The 22,154-nt window shown below is 51.4% G+C and overlaps 1 protein-coding gene across 1 annotated transcript in view; it reads left to right on the forward strand.

The window, feature by feature from the left end:
- Nucleotides 1-646: 646 nt before the first annotated feature.
- Nucleotides 647-22,154, forward strand: part of Ccdc61 (coiled-coil domain containing 61) — a gene marked incomplete in the record, with an annotated part of 36,457 nt that continues 14,949 nt past the window's right edge. The window contains 3 exon segments of the mRNA XM_013509570.1: nt 647-1,124; nt 21,270-21,428; nt 21,842-21,924. Of these exon segments, the coding sequence (XP_013365024.1) occupies nt 1,037-1,124; nt 21,270-21,428; nt 21,842-21,924 (330 nt within the window).

A 22,154-nucleotide genomic window follows, 5' to 3' on the forward strand; every position in this document is an offset into this window, starting at 1 on the left:
GGGAGGGCGCGGGGGGGGGGGTCTCTCGGATCGACCCGGGCAGCACTGAGGGGTGGGGTCTCTCCCCGGATCACCGAGGCCGGGCACTGGCCGCGCCACTCGCGGGGACAGGATCCCCCTCTCCCTTTCTCTGCTCGCCGGGGGGAGGGCCGAGCCCCCCAGGCCCTATTCGGGGCGGGGGGGCCGGAGGCGGGAGGCGCAGACGGCCGCTAGTGGGGACCCGAGGGGCAGCGGGCGCGGGCAGCACCGGCGACGGGGCTTGCGGTGGCTGCTGGCCCGAGCATCTTCTTCCCGGAGGCTCCCACAGCGGCTGGCTCCTCCCACCCGCGTGAGGCCACACCCATGTAGGTCATGGTCACGCCCCTCGGCGCCTCCATTGGTCCGCCCTTGAAGTCTGGACCTTGTCCCTCCGGGTTGGCCACGCCCCTCGCAGCGGTAGCAAGGGAGACCCGCTGGCTCCCCGGATGGAATAAGGACCCTGAGCTCCTCCACGCCTTCCCCACCCCTCACCTTTAAAGGAGTTTCTTGAGCATTTACTATGTGCTAGGATTAACTGTTATGTACACGCTTCACAGATGTCATCGCATGAAATACCAAGGCAAATGAGTCTGTGAGATGCTTTTATCCCCATTTTACAGGTGAGAAAACTGAGCCTCAGAGCCCTGACCTCACTTGGTCAAAATAAGAAATTTCACTTCATGGTGTCTCCTAACCCGGACGGCAGCAAGAAAATTCCCCTTCAGATCTTTCATCTGTTCCATGAAGAACGGACACAAGTGTGCTGCGAGGCCCCAGGGGATGGAATGCAGTAACCCCCCAAGCTACCTACAGCAGGTAGCACTAAGGCAGGCTTACAACTGGTCCTCAACTCCCTCAACAGTACTTGTGACCACCTACTGAGTGCCAGACAGTGTCCCAAATACTCAGATTCAACAAGGGAGCACACAGCTGGGCTCTTGTGGATGGAGTACAGTACTGACTACCCAGCACGTTAGGAGATGCTGGCCTTCCCACGGCAAAGCCACTGCCCGGGAATATGGAGTGCGTCTTGTCCAGCCACACAGACAGAGGGAAAGTGGACTCGAAGAGAACAGGCCCCTTGTCCGAGCCTGAAGTCATTGGAGGTAGGAGGTTCTTCTTCAGAATGGATCATTGATAATAGTCTGTGTTCTCTGATACACAAATTTCCTTCTGCTTAGTTTCCTGGTCTCCAAGGAGTCTTCTCTCGTGGCTTGGCTAGAGGCAAGATTAGGCATGGAGGGAGGTGATGGGGAAATTGTGGCAGCTGGGGGGGGGTGTCTGTGACGCTGGGGATCTGCTCTACTCCCTCCCTTGCTATGGTCCCCAGGATAGGGGGGAGCAGATGGCCTGGGGTGGGTAGGGTGGCCGCCCATCTGTCCCCTCCCCCCCCATTGTCCCTGGAGCCAAGGGGGATGGGAGGAGGTTGTGGTCCACTGCAGCCTGAATCCTCCCCCTCCATCTTCCTGGAGGGAGCTGAGGAGCTGGTTGCCATGGAGACAGGCAAGAGGCAAGAGGGATACAGGGAGAGACTGAGGTCAGGCTGAGAGCCACACCTCAGGCTCTTCAAGTCACACAGACTCATACCACACAGGTACGTGTCCCAACTTCCATGGAGTTGGGCTTGAAGTTGCCCCCTCAGCTACAGAGCAACACAGGGCTTGCTCCAGGTAACACAGGTGCATGGTCTCAGCACAGTTTCACACAGGCACATGGATGTAGGGAGGCTCCCAGGGGATGACCACTGGGCACACATTTGCACACACACACACACACACACACACACACTCACCCTCACCAGTGATGCACATTCAGTAATTTCCATCCAAAGCCACCACATGAGCTTTCACATACAAATAGATGCCTGTCAAATAAGAAGATGGTCACGTGGACTGTCCATGTATGTCCTGGGCACATATATTCAGACTCAACAACTCCACGCACCCGAGAAGTTATACATACATGATCAAAGCCTCAAGGCGTGCATAGTCTGTGTTACATACGACCTACGTATAAGTGATGTGAGATCTATAGAATGATGAACTGCCTTGATCATGCTTTGCACAGGTAAGTTGGGTGTCACATACATTTAGATGTGGGGTCCACATAACATAACACAACGACTGGACCTCCAGGGCCACTCATGGACACATGCAACACACATGGAGTGTTATGGGGTGCTCGGTGCCCCCCATCATGCCTACAGCCCCAGCTCCACCCACCCCTCCCAAACCCTCCCATTTGGACGCACACAACAGCACAGTCGGTCACGCACTCACACTCACACACAAACACAAACCTCCTCCTAGATATTTTTAAACCCAGGCTAGTTCTGCTGCCATGGCAACCGCCCCAAACCCATCACCATAGCAACCCAACGTCAGCTTTCCAAGCGCCAAATCCTGGGGGATTGCAGGGCCCTAATCGGAGACAAGCAGAAGGGGCTGCACCCTCTGCTATCATCTGTGCCACCCAGTGTCACCATCTCAGAGCTTTCAGGGGAGCAGCCACTGTGGGCAGGGCAGGGGCCAAGCCGGGACACCACTCAGGCCAGGCTGGAGCAAGGGCAGCGCCCACCTGCTCTTTCCGCCTGCCCTCACCGTGCTGTGCCAAGAGCCGCCTGCACCTGGGCATGCACAGCCTGGGCTTGAATCCTCGCTGTGTCATCTCCATGCTGTGTGCCTTGGGCATGTTCTTACCCTTTCTGAGTCTCATGTTCCCGATTTGGAAAATGCTGCTGTTGATGCCAGTGCTTCTTAAAGGGCTGTTGTGACTTGGTAGTTCAAAGCCAAGGCAGATCTACAGCCAAATCCTGACCTTCCCACTTCCTCGCTGGGTGAACTAGCAAGGGACTTCCTTCCTCTGTGACAAAATGGGGAACAAATAATAGCACAGGGCTGTTGGAAGGTTTCCCACACGGGAGTGTGATCACTATGCTAAGAACTTCGTGTGTGTTCTAACTTATTTAAGTCTCAAGTGTGGTCATATGGGAAGGTTAGGATGATTACCCTCATTTTGCAGAATAAGAAACTAGAGGCTCAGAGAACTTGCCTGGGGTCACACAGCTACAAAGATTTGAGGGATGGGATTTGAATCCAGGCAAAGACACATTCTTAGCCATTTCTCTCTTCTGCCTCGCAAAGAGGGAAGTTTGGGAAGTGAGATTGAATGGCAGACCCTTGCAAACACTTTCTAGCTTGTTTCTTCTGGAATGAAAGACCTCAGGTCTTTAGCCTGCAAAGTGGGGTTTGAAAGGATACTGTTGTCTGGGGCCTTGAAGGGTCAATGAGGTAGTGTCCACTGGGGACAGGGGGCTGAGCATGGGCTTGGCATATATTATTCCTTATATGTGGGGAGCAGATCGGGAGGAGCTGGGCCAGCAGGCAAGTGGGCAGGTGTCACATGTGCCAGTTTAGGAGGAAGGCTGGCTGGGGCTCAAGTCTCGCTCTTCTCCTTCCCAGTCCCATGACCGTGGGGATGGACTTTCTCCAGTCTGAGCCTCAGTGTTACCATCTGTCAAATGGAATCATAATCATGCTCAGGGTGTGATGAGGAGTCCTCAAGCCTGGGTGAGCAAAAGCGTATGGCATGGGGCTCAGCAGAGAGACAAACCTGACTGCAATTAACATCATCCACGCACTCAGTCCAGGGGCAGGACTGGGTAGTGCGAGGTTTTGCAAGCTTTTCCAACTCACAGTGAGAAATGCGTTTCAATCATGATGCAGCGCATATCAAACAGAGACAAAAGTTTCACAGACCCGTACTTCCCCTGTACCTCAGTCTATGCTTTTCCTACACCCTGAGCTCAAACTCTGACTCTGCTCTTGTCTCCTACTGAAAAGTGCTAGTTGATGTCACAGCCCACTAACCAGCTGTGAGGAGCGGCAGGAAAATTGCTGGTGTGGAGTTTGTGAGTTGGAGTCCTAGGGTCATCTGAAGCAAAGAATGACTTGGACATCTAAGGGACGCTTGAGGGAGAGGGGTCACACTGGGGGCTGGGATGGAGCCAGCTTCTATGCCTGGATCTCTCAGCAGGGGAAGGGCAGATGGAGAGATATGATCAGAAGCCAGGGCACAAAGCAGTTAGCTCAATGCATTGCACAAAAATATAGTGCAAAAATACAGCACTGCACAGACATGAACACTAAAGGCTGATAGCCACTCGGTGACTATTTATTGAGCAATGACTGTACGCTGGGAACCGTGCTAATCACTGGGGATATAGCAGTGAACAAAACAGACACAAATTCTGAGCTCATGAGCTCACATTCTAGGGAGATAGAAAATGAATAAGCAAAAGCAGTAAGATATATAGATAACAGTAAGTCCTGTGGGGAAAATATATCAGGGAAGATGAGAAAGAGAGATCGAGCACACAGGGATTAAGGGTGGCGGAAGTTTCAACAAAGTGGACAGGGAAGGCCTCACTGAGGATATGAGGTCTGAGCAGAGGCCTGAAGGAAGTGAAGGAGTGGGCTACATGGTCTGTGCATTGCAGGCAGAGGGCACAGCAGGTGCAAAGGCCCTGAGGTAGAAGCATGACTGGCTGGTGAGTTGGAGGAAAATCCAGGAGCCCAGGAAAGCTGAGAAGTGGGAGAGGGAATAATGGGAGGGAAGAGGCCAGAGAGTTAGGTGGGGAACAGAATGCGTGGGGCCTGGAGGGGCTGCTGTAGACTTAGAGTGGACTCTCAGCTAAGTGGGACCCGTGGAGGGGTTTGAGCAGAGAAAGGACGTGAGCTGACTGAGGTATTGTCACAAGATCTTTCTGACTGCATGCAAAGAACACAGTGTAAGGGGCAGCGGCAGGAGTAAGCAAGGAGCCAGGTGAGGAGGTAACTTGGGCCATCTGGGTGGGAGGTGCCCTGGCTGGGCCAGGATGGTAGGTAGCAGTGCAGGTGGGAAGACGTCCTCTGGGCCCAGTTCCCCTCTGTGTCTCTGGGCAAGTCATTTAACCTCTCTAGAGCCTCCCTTCCCCCACCTCCAAATGAGAGTACTGAGCAGCCCTCACCTCCGGGTCGCTGTGTGGTCTCCGTATGTCCTTGCACAGAATGTGTGCTGCACAAATGTTGCCCGTGGTCACATCCTGCAGGCTCCGGGACCAGGGCACCTCTGTGTCCTGGCCTGGGGTGCGGGGATGGGCTGGGGGAGGAGGCTGAGGGAGGCGCTCATAACATCCTGGGGAGACGGGTCAGAGAAACTGGAGCAGTTATGTCTCAGCACCGAGAGGCCTTCAGGGGTCTTTCATTCCCAACAAGTTCTTTGTAGGATGGGGAAACTGAGGTCCAGAGAGAGTTTAATCTTGCTCAGGAGCCCACAGCCACTTGGGAGCTGAGCCGGGCTTAGAATCCTTCTGTTTCTTGTCTCCCAGGGCTGTGTTCCCGGCAGCGCTGGCTGCCACCTTGGTGATTTTGGCCTCTGACGGAGTCCCCACCCCCACCCCCAGCCTCGACATCTTCCTCGGACTCCCTCCTGTCTCTGGGATAGAGTCCAAACCCTCCCAGTAGCTCAGGCCAGAAACCTTGCCGTTGCCCTTGACACCCCTCACACGGAGGCCAACCCATCAGGGAAGCCTTTCTGCTGGGTCTTAACCTCCTCGCCCTCCAGCAGGGGGCGTCACCTTCTGTCACTCCTCCCTCCACTCTCCGCTTCTGCTTTGCACAGACTTCCAACCTGCAGCCACGGTCGCCATCTCAAAGGGAAGTCAGATAGGGCGCGGTGTTGTGTCCAAATGAAATAACAATGGAATCTTGTGGGAACACTGAGAAACACTCTATAGTGTGTTTCTTTTTCTTCTTAAACTTTGCCCTTTTTCTGTAGCACTGGAGATCAAAGCTGGGGCCTCATGCATGCTAGGCAAGGGCTCTACTACTGAGCTACTGTCCCCAGCAGTTTTCCTTTTCCTTTTATTTTTTCAGTACTGGGGATTGAACCCAAGGTCTTCACACTGAGCTACATCCCCACCCTTCCCCCACCCTCAATATTTTTTTCTTAAATTGAGATAGAATCTCACTAAGTTGCCCAAACTGGGCTCAAACTTGGAATCTTCCTGCCTCAGCCTGCTTAGCAGCTGGGATTACAGGCATGTGCCACCCTTCCTGGCTCATTTTTCTTTCTCTCTTTTTTTTTTTTCCTTTCTTTCTTTCTTTCTTTCTTTTTTTTTTTTTTTTGTCTTTTTGAGGCAGGGTCTTGCTATGCAGTTCAGGCTGGCCTTGAGGTCACTTTGTAGCCAAGGCTGGTTTTGAGCTCACAATAATCCTCCTGCCTCAGCCTCCTGAGTGCTGGGATCATTTTTCCTTTTAATTGGTATAAAATTGTACATATTTATGGGGTACAGAGTGATAATTTACTACATACATACAGTGGGCAGTGATCAAATCAGGATAGTCAGTGTTGCCTTCTTATAATTTCTTTGTGTTTAGAACCCTTGAATGCCTGTCTTCCAGTTTTCCATGAAATATGTAATAGGTCTTTGGGAACGATTCACTGCACTGAGCTGGGCTGAGGGGGGGCCAGAATTTATTCCTCTTCATGTAAGCGTATTTTGGTATCGGCCTCCTCCTTCTATCCCCCATCCCCTAACCTCCCCAGCCTCTAATAATCCTAATAATTGCTGTTCTTCTCTCTCTCCCTCTCCCCCTCTCTCCCTCTCTCTCTCTGGAGGCAGGGTCTTGGCATGCAGTCCAGGCTGAACTAGCATTTGTTATTCTGCCTCAGCCTGCTCCTGGGATTACAGGCATGCGCTGCCGCTCCCTTGTTCTCTGAGATCAACTTTTTGAGCTTCCTTGTATGAGTGAGACCCTGTGGTACTGTATTTGTTTTTCAGCATCTAATTTATTTCCTTTGTAGTGTTCCATCCACCTTACCTCCAGTGACTGGATTTCATTCTTTTTTAAGTCACTGAATAATGTTCCATTGCCCTAGCACCGTCTTCTGTACTCAGTCACCTGCTGATGGGCACCTGGGCGGATGGTGCTGATGTGAACGATGCCGGCGCTGGGTGGGCTGTGCATAGCTCTTCTTCTCGCCTTGGCTTTGTGGCGGAAGGAGCATTTTGCACATTTTTCCAAAGTGTGGCTTTGCAGTAGGTAGGGAAACTAAGGCACAGGAGGCCAAGTCGTCAGGGGAACGGTTCCTCCTCTGTGCCCGGCCCCGCCCCGGCCCCGCCCCGGCCCCGCCCCCTTGTCACGTGGCAGTCTCCCGGCTCCGCGGGGATACTTGCTTCTTCCCTTAGAACTGCGTAGACGCGTGCCGATTTTGTGCGATCATCTTTAGTAGAATTTGATTGTAGTAATTCCTCCCCTTCACCCGCTCTCTCCCATAGGCTGTCACTCTAGTGTGCTTAATCTTTGGGGTCCAATCTTTCTTCTTTCGTTAAGATCTTGCACGTATTTCTCGCTCGAGAGGAGCCGCTCCTCCAGACCCTGGAGAAACTGCTTGGGCGTAAGTGAGAGCTCTGCTGCTCAGTAGCCCAGTGAGCTTGGGTGATTAATTAACCTTTCCGGCCTTCCATTTCCCCATCTGTAACCTGGGAATTTTAAATACTAGTACTGTTCCGTAGGATTGTTGCAAGCTGGCCTGTTAAAGCGAGTAGCATCTGGCATTCACGGAGCCCTGCAATGATGTCAGCGTCCCTCTTTTACACTGCTGTGCCGTATTCCACTACGTTTCTCTGGCCCTAATGGCTTCAGTCATTTTTTTTTTTTTTTTTTTTTTTTTTTTTGGTAACAGGAATCGAACTCAGGACCTTACGCTTGCCAGGCAGGTGCTTATACCACTGAGCTATATCCTCGACCCTTCTGGCCCTAATAGCAAGCGCTCCTTCCCACTCCTCGCCCCATAGCCGGACCTCACTGTGTATCCACACACACACCTTATTTACAGGCTTGCCGCGGAGAGGGTAACTGGGTCTTCAACCACCCTGGTAGTTAATTTCTTTTTTGTTGTTGTTGTTTTTTTTTTTCCGGTACCAGGGATCGAACTCACGACCTTGCGCTTGCCAGGCAGGTGCTGTGCCGCTGAGCTAAATCCCCAGCCCCAAATTTCTAAGTACTGTTGGATTGTTGTCCAGAATGGATGCAGTTTATTCAGCCTCCTGCCACTGTACTGATGAGGCATGCTTCCATGCGTTCCTCCAGAACATGGTGGGTTTTTTTTTTTTTTTTTCTTTTCTGTATTGGAGATTTTGGGGATTGAACCCAAGATCTTTGCCCTGAGCTACATTCTCAGTCTTTTTTGTATGTTTTAATTTTGAGACAGGGCTGGGATTACAGGTATGTGCCACCCTGCCTGGCTGTGAACAGTCTTCCTCTCTTCTCCCTTCCCCTCCCCTCCCCTTCCCTCCCTTTCCCTTCCCTTCCTTCCCTCCTCTCCCCTCCCCCCTCCTCTCCTCTCCTTTTCTCTCTTCCCTTCTTTCCTCTCCTCTTTTCTCTTCTCCTTCTTTTTCCTCTCCTTCTTCTCCCCTCACCCCCGTGTGTGTTTAGACAGGGTCTCACTATGTGGCTCAGGCTGGCCTCAAACTTGCAGTGATCCTCCTGCCTCAGCCTCCCATGCCCCACTCCTCTTTTCTGCTCTTTCAACACAGGGTGTCACTATGTAGTTCAGGCTGGCTTTAAACTCTGGCAGTTGTCCTGGGTCAGTCTCCTGAGTGGTGAGATATCGAATCTCGGGTTAAATAACCTTTAGTTATTGCAGGCTGATCAGGCCAGCAATCTCCCAAGTGAGAGGGTGGGCGAAGGCTTAAATAAATGAGACAATGGAAATGATTTCAGGGCTCCAGGAGGGACTAACTCTGTTACACCTTCAATATTCTCTCAGTTTAGCCAAAGCCTTCTCTGGGCAGCCCATATTTATTTGGTTTACAAACAAAGGAGGAGGAGACTCAAGAATACAGCAGGAATCTGGGCAGGACTTTTCCGAGTAATACATTGTGTTAATTTAGGAGAACTATGTGATCTCCAGGAGGGCCTTCCCAGCAGGGGTGAGGGCCTGCAGCTGCAGTCTCCTTTAAGTTAATTGGGGTTGGAGACAAGGTGCCTAAGCTTCGGACAACTCACAAGTAAACACGGAAAGCCATTTGGTTAATATTAAATCCAACTCAGAGCCACTTCATAGCGGTCTCCAACAGTGAGAGATCATAGGTGTGCACCACCATGCGTGGTTTGAACACAGCGCTCTTACACTAATTGTTGCCAGTGTGGCACGTGGGAAGAGTGAAAGCACTGCTCTGTGTACTTTCTCAGGTAGATCAGTTCCACTTTTCTGGGCTTCTTTAGTCTTCATGACCACCCAGAATGATCACAAACTAATAGGCATGTGTGTACCCACTTGGTCTTTTCTTTTCTTTTCTTTTCTTTTCTTCCTTTTTTTTTTTTAAAGACAAGGTCTTGCTATTTAGCCCAGGGTGGCCTCAAACTCATGGTGATCCTCCTGTTTCAGCCTCCTGAGTGGTGGAATTACATGTGTGTGCCATCATGCCTGGTGCACACCCATTTCTAAGGCTTTAAATATCAACTTTGATATTTTACTCCCTGCCAGACTGGAGAAGGGACTGTAGTCTGCTCCCAGACTTAGGAGAATGCACCTTTCATCCTGTGTTTGCTCCCCGGCAGGCTGGGCAGCCAAGCCCTCTGTGGTGCTAATTCGTTTATTCCTTGAGGGACACAGTGAGACCCCTGTTGCTGTTATCCCCCCCATTTTACAGATGAGGAAGAGCTCAGCTGGGTGTGGTGGTGCATGCTTGTAATCCCAGCACTCAGGAAGCTGAGGCAGGAAGATCATTGCAAGTTTGAGGCCAGCCTGGGCTACATAGTGAGTTCAAGGTCAGCCTAAACTACATAATGCAACCCTGTCTCAAAAACAAAATGAAAACAAAACAAAACAAAACAAAAAACCCAACAAAATGAATGAATAACTACAGAAAAAAACGAAGCAAAACAACTCAAAAAAGCATGGCTGGAATTGGGGCATCATGGCACATATATGTAATCCCAGTAGTCTGGAAGGCTGAGGCAGGAAGATTTCAAATTTGGGCCCAGGCTGGACAACTTAGTGACTTAGTGAGACTTTGATTCAAAATAAAAATAAAAGAGTGGGAATGCATCTCATGTGAAGATCCTGGGTTCATTCCCATGTACTATTAAAATAACACTCCAAAACAGAACTGGGATTGTGTGTGTGTGCGTGTGTGTGATATTGGGGATTGAACTCAAGAGTGCTCTACCACTGAGCTATACCCCCCGGTGGTGTGTGTGTGTGTGTGTGTGTGAGTGTGTGTGTGTTTATTTTGTATTTTGAGACAGGGTCTTGTTGAGTTGCAAAATTGCCTAGGCTAGGGGCTGGGGATTTAGCTCAGCGGCAAAGTGCCTGCCTGGCAAGCGCAAGGTCGTGAGTTCGGTTTCCGGTACCGGAGAAAAACCACAAAAAAAAAAAAAAGAAAAACCAAAAAAATAATTGCCTAGGCTGGGCTCAAACTAGTGATTCTTCTGCCTCAGTCTCCCTTGATGCCGGGTTTATAGGCTTGCATTACCACACCCAGCCAAGAGAGTTGGGATTTAAATCCAGACTGATGGGGTCATTGACCAGCTCACTGCCTCCCAGTGACAGAGCTACTAAACCCTCTCTATTACCACTGCTGTAGCCTTTAGACTGGACAGGACCACGCAGAAGGTGCAGGAGTGTTTGCTGATTGCCACCACAGAAGTCCTAATAATTTGAGCTATTGCCACTTTATTGCCTGGGCTGGCCTTGAAGCCCAGTGCTGTGGCACACATCTCTAATCCCAGCACTCAGGAGGCCGAGGCAGGAGGAGCACCATGAGTTTGATGCCACCCCTGGGCTACATAGTGAACTAGACATCAGTGACACCCTGTCTAAAACAAACACACAAACAAATACCAGGCTGGCCATGAACTCCTGGGCTCAAGCGATCGATCATCTTACCTGTCCTGAGTAGCTGGGACTACAGGTGCCACTGCACCCAGCAGCTAGAGGAACATTTCACAAGCATAATACTGACAGCACTTCATATTTTTTTTTTAAAGAAAAGCAGACACATGGGCTGGGTATTTAGGTCAGTGGCATACCGCCTACCTGGCAAGCATGAGGTTGTGAGTTCGATTCCCGGTACTGGAAAAAAAAAAAAAAAAGAAAGAAAGAAAAAAGAAAAGCAGAAACAAAAACTCCCAAACAAAAGGAGATGTCTGCAATTCTAACACATCTCCCCGCACCTATGCCTTACCATCAGCCCGGCCTCCTGCTCCCGGGGCAGACAGACTTAGCCAAGGCCAGCTTTACACTGCTCCACTGCCCTGGGACATCAGTCAATCAAGCAAGTCTCTCCCCGCTCACAGCACCACCCATCCTTCCCACTGGCTTGAAAGCAGGCTCTCATACACACGGGCCTCGGTAGCCCTGTGTCTGAAACCCGCCAGAGGAGGCATCTGCTAATCAGGCTTGGCTTCTGCCTTGGCTGAATCAGCTCTTGACAGGTTACCAGCGACCTCTGTGTGGCTCAGCCCGCAGGGTGGGACCTGGCCTCCTATTGTTTGAACACTGTCCTCCTGCTGGCCTCACCCTCCTCCTTGTTTCTTTCCTCCCTTGGCTTCCAGGGTGCTCCACTCATGATTTACCTTCTAGCTCAGAGGGGGTTGTTTGCAGTTTTCTCTGCTGTTTCTTCTCTATCCTCTGGGTCTTCACACATTGGAGGGTCTTGGGGCTGGAGCCCCTCCCTCGCTAGGCTCCTCCCTCTCTCTCTCTCTCTTTCCCTCCCTTCCTTTCTTTCTTTCTTTCTCTTCCTTTCTCTCTGTTGCTTTTCTTTCTTTTTGTGGCACTGGGGATTGAACCCAGGGCCTTTGCACTGAACAATATCCCCAGCCCATTTGTTAAAAATACATTTCTGAGACAGAGTCTCCATAAATTGCTGAGTTGCCCCGACTAGGCTAGAACTTGTGATCCTCCTGCCTTAGCCTTCCAGAGTGCTGAGAATAGGCATGCACCACCACACCTGGCTCTTTTTTCTTTTTCATTCACTTCTTTGGTGATGGAGTCCCAAATTATTCACACTTTCATATTCATTCATTCATTCTCTCCTCTCTCTCTCTCTCTGAATTCATGTAAGAATTCAGACTCGTACATTCATCTGTCCTTTTAACACTTCCCCTTGGAAGTCTTTTGGTGCCTCCACCTGTCCAGAGCCAAACTCCTGATCTCCGTTCCCCCCTGCAGCCGGGATTCATCTCATCTCCATAGGCGGAAACTCCATCTCTGCAGCTGTTTCAAGGATCAAAAACTCTGGGATGATTTCTAACTCCTGTCTTTCCCTGCCTCCCAACACCCAACACATCAGCCGACCTCCCAGCTCTACCTTCAGGAGCTGCTCGGGATCTAAGCACTTCTCACCACCTGCTCTGCTGCTGTCACTGAAAAGCCATCGTTATTTCTGAATTTTTAAATCTCTCACTTAAAAACTTTTACCGAGGTGAAACCCATATAACATAAAACTAACCATTTAAAAACATACAAGTCAGCATTTAGTACACGCGCGATGTTGCTCAAAAATCACCACCTCCGCCTCTTTCCAGAGTGCTTCCCTCACCCGCTAGGACACCCCATTTCCATTACACAGCGGCTCCCTTTGCCCGCTTTCTTTTCTTTGTAGTATTTACCCCCTCAAATGTATTTATTTATGCGTAAGTGTTTAGCTGCCTTTACTTAGGGCATAGGCTTCTTTCTCTTTTTTTCACTAAGTACGTATCTCTTACACCCAGAAAATGTCCTGGAACATAGCAGCTGCTCAATAAATGCTCGAAGAACTAATGAATTGGCTTCATTTCCAGAGGAAGAATGAAGTTCACAGAAGAAGCATGGCCTGTGAGAAGTCCTACAGCTGGTCAGAGGAAGACTCAGGATCCTAATGCACATTTCTCTGACAGCAAAACCCAAGATATTAACAGGGCTGTCTCGTGAACTTTCTCTCCTGGACTCCTAACAACCTGGTGTGTCAGTTTTTTTTTTTTTTTTTTTTTAAGCAAGATCCAACTTACAAGTGGGAAAACTCATACTCGGAGAGGGAGAGGGTGCCACAATTGGTGTCAGTGTCGGGACTGGCTATTATGCTTGAGGGCTGGATTCCTTGGGCACGCAGCAGACAGTAAATGCAGGATGACTGGCATTAAGGGTACCTTCAGAGTGAAGCTCATGTAAGTTTCAGGGTACTTGAGAGTACAAGTCTTGCCGAAGCCCCCAGAGAGACCCTGGTCGTATGTTCTTATAGTCTGATGTTTTGTAAAATTTGCAGAGGGAAGATATTTAAGGTGCAATTGGCTAAGACCACTTCTTTTTCCCATAGTACTTCTTTGCTGCAAATCCCTGTGACGTGGGTGATGTCAGAATAGCCTCAGGCATTTAGAGGATCTTGATTGGGTTTAGAAAGATTATCTTATGTGGTTTACAGACAGTGCTGGGTGTGGGTATTCTTAAACTATCGAACTAGTTACCCTGGTGTAGGAATGGCTTCCAGGAATGCCCCAATAACTCACTAGGTGTAAAAAGCCCCAGGTGGGTGCAGCATGCCTGTGTTCTTCCGTGGCCACTCTGGAAGCGCCTGTGTGAGAGGCGTGGGTCAAGAATTCAGGGAATCGCCGGGCGTGGTGGCGCACTCCTGTAATCCCAGCATTCAGAAGGCTGAGTCAGGCAGATCATTGCAAGCTGAGATCAGCCTGGGCTACAAAGTGAGCTCAAGCCCAGCCTGAACTCCATAGTGAGACCCTGTCTCAAAAAGAAAAAAAAAAAGAAAAAAAGAAAAAAGTTGAGGGAATCGAGCCAGAAGCTAGTCTGCAGAAACCATGTCCAAAAAATACCACTAACATATGAAATTTTCAGAAAAATTTCACATGACATCACCAATACTAACTTGGAAGCTGAAACTTTTTTTTTTTAAATTATAAGAATGAAAAAAAAGGGAGCCAGGGATATAGCTCAGTGGAGCTGGGATATAGCTCAGGGGCGCAGCGTCTGCCTGGCAAGTGCAAGGTACTGGGTTCGATCGCCGGTACAAAAAAAAAAAAAGCCTCATTGACTAAGCTCTGTGGATATATTATGCCCTGTGTATGAAGCAAAAAGTAGGCATATCACGCACTAAATTCAAAATATCACATTATCTTCGGGGATTTTTACAATGTTTATGGTATTTCTTAGCTTTTAAAAATATGTATGAACTTTATTAGTTTATATTCCTTCCCACAAGGAAGGGATAGAACCCCTTTACACTGAGTTGCACCCCTAGCCCTTTTTTATTTTGAGGCCGGGTTTCACTAAATTGCCCAGAGTGGGCTCAAACCTGCGATCTTTCTGCTTCAACCTCCCAGAATGCTGGGGCTACTGGCATATGCCACCACGCTCGGCTAATTCATAAGTCTGAGGAAAGTTTCATTCTTACCCGAAATTTTGCGTTCGTGCTTTTATTTTAATTTTATAGTCTTTTTTTTTTTTTTTTTTGAGACAGAGTCTAGCTATGCAGTTCAGGCTGGCAGTTCAGGGTCACTCTGCAGCCCAGGCTGGTCTCGAACTCGCAACGATCTTCCTGTTTCAGCCTCCCGAGTGCTGGGACTACAGGCGTGCGCCGCCACACTCGGTGCTGTTCGTGCTTTTATACTCTTTTAAAGAGGGCCCGCCCCCTTAATTCCGTAAGGTGGTTCCGCCCAGTGGATGTATGATCTGTGTGATCCGCACAGATCTGTATGATCTGTGCGTCTGTATCTCGCTTAACCGGCTACCCGGCTAAAAGAAAGTTAAAATAATGTCTATTTTTCCAGGCTTCTGTGAACTTTAAATAAGTGAAAGCTTTCAAAATGCGTGGTGCAGAACTGGAACGCACAGAGCGATGAGAAATTTCAACCCGTCTTTAGGGTTGAGCCGCGGCTAAACCCTTCCAGGGCGCGGGAACGTCCACTCTCCACCAACACCTCTCCTCCACCTGGGGGCAGACTTAGGAGTCTGTTTCCGGGATCCTCCCTCCACCCTTCTCTAGGGGAACAACTCTTTTGTATGACTGGCGGCATCATTAGCCAGTACTGATTGGAGACGAGACAGGCGCTAGGTGTCTCCCACAGCCTTTTAGGAACGCCTCTTCCAAGTTGGCCAATTGTAATCTTCAGGGGGCGGGTTCTCCTTTGGGGCGGGACAGAGTGACAGGCATCCACTTTGAGTAATCAAAGCTTGGCTGCGGGTAAGCCAAGCCAATCAGAAGTGGGAAGGAGCCTGGGGCGGGGCTGGGCCGCCGGCAGTTGAACCGCTCGCGAGGAGGGGTATCCGTGGAAAAGGTGAGAGGCGGCGGGAGCTTCGGGTGCACGGGCTGCGGCGACGATCTTGGGGGGAGGGGGCTCTCGGGGGCGAGTGGGCTGCGACGGGCAGCTGACTCGCAGGGTGGGAGTGAGGACGGGGCGCTCTTTAACACGGGCAGGCTCTAGAATGAAGGGCTGTGGGACAGAGGCTAGTGTGTGAGTGTGTGTGTGGGGGTCTGAGCTCGTAGGGAGGACTTTACTGGGGGAAGTCTTGGAATATAAAGGTGCTGTTGTAATACAGCGTTGCGATTTAATGGGCGCTTTTTACGGGAGTGCATTATTAGAATGAGAACTGGGAGGGCAGAGGTTTCCCTTTTCGGATCTAAACTTTGACTTGTGTGATGAAAAGGCAGTATTGAGTGAGGGAGGAAAGGGCCCTTTAGGGATGAGGGTTTGCTTTGATGAGGTATGAAGGGATGTTGTATGTGTAACGATTCCTATGTGCAGGCACCTAACAAGTGTTTCAGATTAATAATAATATTAATAATTGTAATTATTATTATTGTTATATGTGGTGCTAGGGATGGAACCCCGAGTTCTTCCACTAAGCTATGCTCCCAGACCCTGAATTAACTCTTTTGTTTGTTTGTTTTTTTGATACCAAGGATCGAACTCATGACCTTACGCTTGCCAGGCAGGTGCTCCAGACTTGAATTAACTCTTAACTTTCCTAACAAACCCTACTGATGGTTAAATGTGGACGCTGGCTTCTAGTGGCCCCCATTGAACCCTAGCCGTACAACTGCACATCACACTGGCTTGGGCGAGTTGTGGACCCCTCTGTGCCTTCCTTTCTTCAGCGGTAGAATGACTTCACCTTTTTTCTGTACTATTCACCTAGCAGCTTTCTTTTTTTTTTTTTTTTTTTTTTTTTGAGACAGGGTCTGGGTATGCAGTTCAGGCTGGCCTGAGCTCACTTTGTATCCCAGGTTGGTCTCGAACTCCCAACGATCCTGATCCTCCTGCCTCAGCCTCCTGAGTGTTGGGATTACAAGCATGTCCCACCACACCCAGCTCTGTCTCCTGTTTTTACCTAGTCTGTTGGAGTGACCTTACTGGGCTCCCTGCCAGTGGCCTTGATCCCACTGTCAGATCCTACTGCTGCTATGTTCCCCCTCCTGGCCCCTGCCTCACTCAGCAAGAGTCCCCACTGTGCCCCCAAAGCCCCCAAGTGATCCAGCTTTCTCTCTCCCCTCGATTCTCACCCACTTCCTCATCCCCCTTGCTCACACTGCTGCAGCCACCACGGCTCCCTCGCTGTCCTGTGGATGCAGCAAGCACTTCGTCATCTGAGAGCCGTTGTACTCCTTGTCTGTGTGACTTCTCCCTCCTCTCCTTTAGGTCTCTGTTCACATGTCAACGTCACAGACAAGCCCTTGCTAAGCACTCAAGCTAGCATAGCTCCTGGCCCTGCCTAGCTCCTCGGCTGGCTTAATTTTTCTCACACTACTACCTGAAATAGATTGTGTCTGCTGGGCTTCTCAGACCTGTCCACTCCACTGGCTCTATGTGGCACCAGAAGGGCACGTAGGTGCACAAAGCATCCTCTGTGCAAGTGGCAGTGAACCCATGACGCTGGGCTACAGCTGGCCGTTTGTTGTCTTTGAAAGCTCCAAAAGGTTTACCGTCACTGCCATCTCTACCGCCCCTCCTTGGGTCTCCCTATGGTATGCTGAGCTGGGAGGGTCTTGTGTCACTTGGTAGGGTCAGGGTGAGACAGTAACCTGGACAGATTGTGGTGCCTAAGGGAAGAGAGTCTCAAATGTATTTGTTTTTGTTTTGTTTTTTTGTCTTTTTGAGACAGGGTCTCGCGATGCAGTTCAGGCTGACCTTGAGCTCACTTTGTAACCCAGGCTGGTCTTGAACGCTCAATGATCCTCCTGCCTCAGCCTCCCTAGTGCTGGGGTTACAGGTGTGCGTCACCATGCCCAGCGAGGGTCTCACATTTAGTGCCTGAAGGAGCTTGTAGGAAGTTGCATTCCTGCCCCCAACTCCCAATTAGGCTTCCGCAGGTTGGAGACCAGGCCCAGGAACAGTGCCCGTGGTCAGGGTGATGTTCTGCAGTCCGTTCTCTGAGTAACAGGCTGGTTCAGAGTTTGGGCTGGAGGGAACTGACTTGACTGATTCGTCATCAAGCTCCTCCTCTGTGGCAGAGGCTCTGCTGAACCGTGTTGGGGATGCTGGTGACCCAGTCTGGGAGTGGGGCTACCGGCAGGAGGGGGTGGAGCTGCGGCCTGCAGGGTGACCAGGAGGGAGCTGGGGGGAAGACTTTGGCTGTCTCCTCAGTGCTTGTGACCGCCCCCCCGCCATGCGTGGCATCTCCCATTACACTGCTAGTCACTGTGTCAGGACAGGGGACTGAAAGTACAAGAATGATGAGAACAGCTCCGCCCCTCCGCACCTGGCCTGCTTGCTAGAAACGAGGTCACATGGGCGGGAGCCGTACGCCAGCCTGGTCTGGAGTCTGTGGTGGTGGCTCTGCAGGGCGTGGGCAGACAGCCACTAAGGAGGCTACCAGTGCTGGTGATTTGGCCATGTCCGCTGTGCGAGGTGGTGGTGGATTTGTCTTTGAGGAGTCCGGCTTGGAAGGGAGAATCAGCCCTGGAGTGGGGGCTGTGAGGTCTTGAGCCTCCCAGGAGCCGGGTTTGAAGGGAGGAGCCAGGGGCGGTGGAGAGCAGAAGGGGTCACCTAGTGAAAGGCGACAGGGAGAGGGCTGGGGCTGGGGAGATTGAGTGCGCCTGAGCTGGAGTCTTGATGTGAAAACTGGTGTCAGTTATGTGGGCCAGAATGGGGCGCTGGGGCGTCCGCAGGCGCGGGGCTGGGCGTGACGTCACGGGTTGGCAGGGGCGGGGCTTGGAAGGCCTGGGAAGGCCGGGTCCGGAGGCCGAGGCGCAGAAACAGCTGGGAGAGACTTGGGGCGGGAGCGCAAGCAGCGACCGGGATGGGACGCCGGTCACAGAGCGAGGGCGGAGGGTGCAGGTAGAGGGGCAGGGTCAGGAGGGGAGGGGCCGGGGGAAATCCCAGACGCGGGGGGAGGTGCTCCAGGAGGGGGTCTCCGCAGGGAAGAGAGGGGGAACTGTGTGCGCGAGGGGAGGGGCTCTGGAAGGAATCCAGGTGAAATATGGGGGGAATGGAATACGGGCGAGAAGAGAGGTGTGCGCGGCTAAGGAGAACCTTAAACAAATACATATGCGGGCAGAATTGTGGCAGAATGATGGGGGGCGGATTTCAGTAGAATATGCGGGGACCCCTGGGAGAACATGGGGGCCGGGCAGGGAGAAGCAGTACCCCCGCAGCCCCCAGCCTGGGAGAGCCGCATGGAGATAGGGGCCGTAGCGGGAGAGGCTGGTGCGAGGGGGACAGGGGAGCACAGCCGGAGTGTGCAGGGAGGGGGCCCTGCAGGAGCGGGGTCCGGGGATCCGTGGCCCGCCGGGCAGGGAGGAGGTCGGGCTAGCTGGAGCGCGGGGTTCGCTCGTCAGCAATCAGGAAACACTCAGCATAAGCCTCCCGAAGGGGATGGGCGGAGAGGCAGGAGGAGGTGTGAGTGTGTGAGTGTGTGTGTGAGTGTGTATGTGTGTGTGCACGTGCGTGTGAATGGAAGAGTTGAATTCAAGCAGATACCTCCGAGGCCGGATGCCTGAGACCCAGGTGGCTGGGTTGGAGCCAAGTTCGCCAGTGGAAGTGGGGGATGAGCCGTTGCTGTCGCGGGTGAGAATGGGGGGCTTACGCCGTGGCGTGGGAAGAGGAGGGCAGGGCCGGGTGGGCGGTAGGGATGGAGTGTGGCCGACCCGCTTCCTCCTCGGGTGCCGTGAGTGGGGGCGGTGATGCCTCTCTGCTTCTCAGGTGTTCCGCTGGGCCCTCCAACTCCTTAGTTACCTCCCGCGCCTTGGCAACCGGGACGGCGCGGCCGCTGATTGGCTCGCAGAATGTGAGGGGCAGGAGCAGCGGGTGGAGTCTAGAACACTGGCGGTGGAGCGGGGCAGCACTTCCAGGCACGGTCCTGGGCACCCGGGAGTGACATATTTGTTGCAATGTGCAGCAGTCTGTTTGCAGCGAGACCTAGGATTTTTTTTTTTTTTTTTTTTTGGTTTTTCTCCGGTACCGGGAACCGAACTCACGACCTTGCGCTTGCCAGTCAGGCGCTTTTGCCACTGAGCTAAATCCCCAGCCCCGAGACCTAGGATTATTAAACCCCTTTAACCCCCGTAGAATGAAAGCATAATTGCAAGAGTGCGCGTTTTCCAGGGGAGGGGACTTCCCAGGCTTCATGAGCCCGTCCCAAAAGCAGCATAGAAAGGCTCCCTCCAAATAAAGATAAGAGCTCAGATCTAGAGGCAGAGAATTGCCTGACAGGACGTGTGGAGACCAGGGGGTCCTTGGGCTCCTGAGAAAGGGGGTCCGGGATTAACTGAAGTAATTTTCGAAGGGTTGTGAGCCCGTTCGTTTGTCTGAGAATAGTTCAGAAATTTCATTTAATTCTCAAAGGCTGAAGGTCTCTGAAGAGGTTAAAGTCATAGAGTTTCGGGCTGGTGTTTCTTGTCACACAGTGTGTTTTGCAGTGTTAGACTCCAGGAAAGGCTTCCTGGGGAAAGTGGAGGACTAGAGCTGAGGGGGCGTGGAGGAGGGGTCCCTGTGCCGGGATGGTGGCTCTGTGCTTGGAGCAGCTGTGGGACCCAAGACAGAAGCCCTTTTCTTGCTAATTTTATAAAAACAAAACAAAACAAAACAAAAAAACAAAACAAAAAAAGAAACAGGAAAATCCCACCTGGAGTCTTTGCCTGGCCGTTCCCACAGCCTGGGCACCTGCTTCTGATATTCAGCTCCTTTATTCAGCGCCTCCCTCCCACCTTGGCTGAGAGAGCAGCTCCTTCCCCTCCATATCCTCTTTTTCCACGATGTGACTTGCACGCGCACGTGTGTGTGTGTGTGTGTGTGTGTGTGTGTTACTGTGGGTTGAACCCAGGGCCTTCACATTGTGCTACATCCCAGCCCTTTTTCGATTTTTAGTTTTGAGACAGGCTCTTGCTGAGTCACTGAGTTGCCCAGGCTGAGCTTGGACTTGGGATCCTCCTGTCTCTTCCTCCCAGAGTAGTGGGATGACAGGAGCGTGTCACCACACCTGGCGGTGTACCTGTTTATCCTTGTGACTACGCCTTTCCTGAGAGCAGGGGCGTGGCCTGGTTTCTCATCAGCTCCCCACCCAGGATGGCTCTTGCTTTATGGCTACAGAGCAGCTCATGGAGGGTTAGGTAACTTGCCCGTTCACATGCGGATGAACCTGGGTGGGCAGCAGAGGCCCGATTCTCTCTTCCAGCTCCTTGTAGAAGTAATGTGGGTAGTAACTCTGCTGCCTAAGAGAAGTTGTTTATGCATACAACAGACTCATTCATCCAGTCAGTGATTAATTCAGTGCATCATGGGTGATATTTAGCCCTGGCTGCTCCCTGGCTTTGGAGCACATGGCTTGTGCTCTCACCTCCCTCAGCTCTCTGCTCTAAGGTCACCTCCTCCGAGAGGCCCACTGTGATTTCTTGACCCCTGTGCTCCCTGTCCTCCTCTCTAGCTTGATTTTTACCACAGATGTCTGCTGGATGAACAAATGCGTGAATGGATAATAATCAGCGGTATGAATCATGATTCTCTTGGTGATCAGCATGTGTTGGACATAGTAATTAATGTGTAGGACATAATTCTTAGAGACTTTATGTATATTGTCCAATTTAATCCTCAGAACAAGTCTGTGCTATTATTATACCCATTTTCCAGATGAGGAAACGGGCACAGAGCAGTGAAGCCATTTTCCCACAGTGCTACAGCTGATGAATGATGGGTCCAGGATGTGAATCCTGGTCTTTTAGCTCTAGAGCCTGGGCTCTCAGCCCCTCTGGTCCCTTGTCTTATCCCCTATTCCAGTGACCCTGGCCATGGACCAGCCAGCTGGCCTGCAGGTGGACTACATCTTCCGGGGTGTGGAGCATGCCGTGCGCGTGGTGGTTTCCGGGCAGGTGCTGGAGCTGGAAGTGGAGGACCGGATGACAGCTGACCAGTGGCGGGGCGAATTTGATGCCAGCTGTGAGTGCCAGAGTGCTTGCCTGGGGTGGGCTCAGCTCTCCTTCCTGGGGTCAGCTTCCCCAAGAAGGTGAGGCCAGCCAAATGTGGTGGCACACTCCTGTAATCCCAGCACCCGGGAGGCTGAGGCAGAAGGATTGCCATGAGTTCGAGGCCAACCTGGGCGACAAAGTGAATTCAAGGCCAGCCTGAACTGCATATCGAGACTCTGGTTTGAGAGAAAAAAAAAAAGATGAGGCCAGCTGGAATCCTACCCTCTTTGCCTCTACTGTTTGACCAGAGCTGTGCTTGGGGGTTGGGGTAGGGAAGGAGGCCTCATTCCCTAGGCACAGGCCCTAGAGTTGGAGAACTTGGATGTGTTGGCCTTTGGCCTGGCAAGTGGTCAGACCTCAGGAGGGACTTTCCTTCCCACCCAGTCATTGAAGATCTGACCCACAAGACAGGGAACTTCAAACAGTTCAGCATTTTCTGCAACATGCTGGAGTCGGCCCTCACCCAGGTAGGGACAGGGTTGGGGTTGGGGAGGTTTCTGGTCCCCAAATTCCTGGAATGGGTCACCATCAATATTTGCAGGCCCCTCTGCTTTCCCTTTCATTTAAGGGATAGGGCTTTTTCTTCTTTCTTAAATGTAAATGGCTAATTCTGGTTCTGATAATAGTTATTTTCATGTAGATGACTCAGACCACAGAGAAATGTAAAAAAGAAGGTAAACATCACTCCACTGCCCAT

Source organism: Chinchilla lanigera, unplaced genomic scaffold, assembly GCF_000276665.1.
Source record: "Chinchilla lanigera isolate Chin_1 unplaced genomic scaffold, ChiLan1.0 scaffold00173, whole genome shotgun sequence".
NCBI classification, from domain to species: Eukaryota; Metazoa; Chordata; class Mammalia; order Rodentia; family Chinchillidae; genus Chinchilla; species Chinchilla lanigera.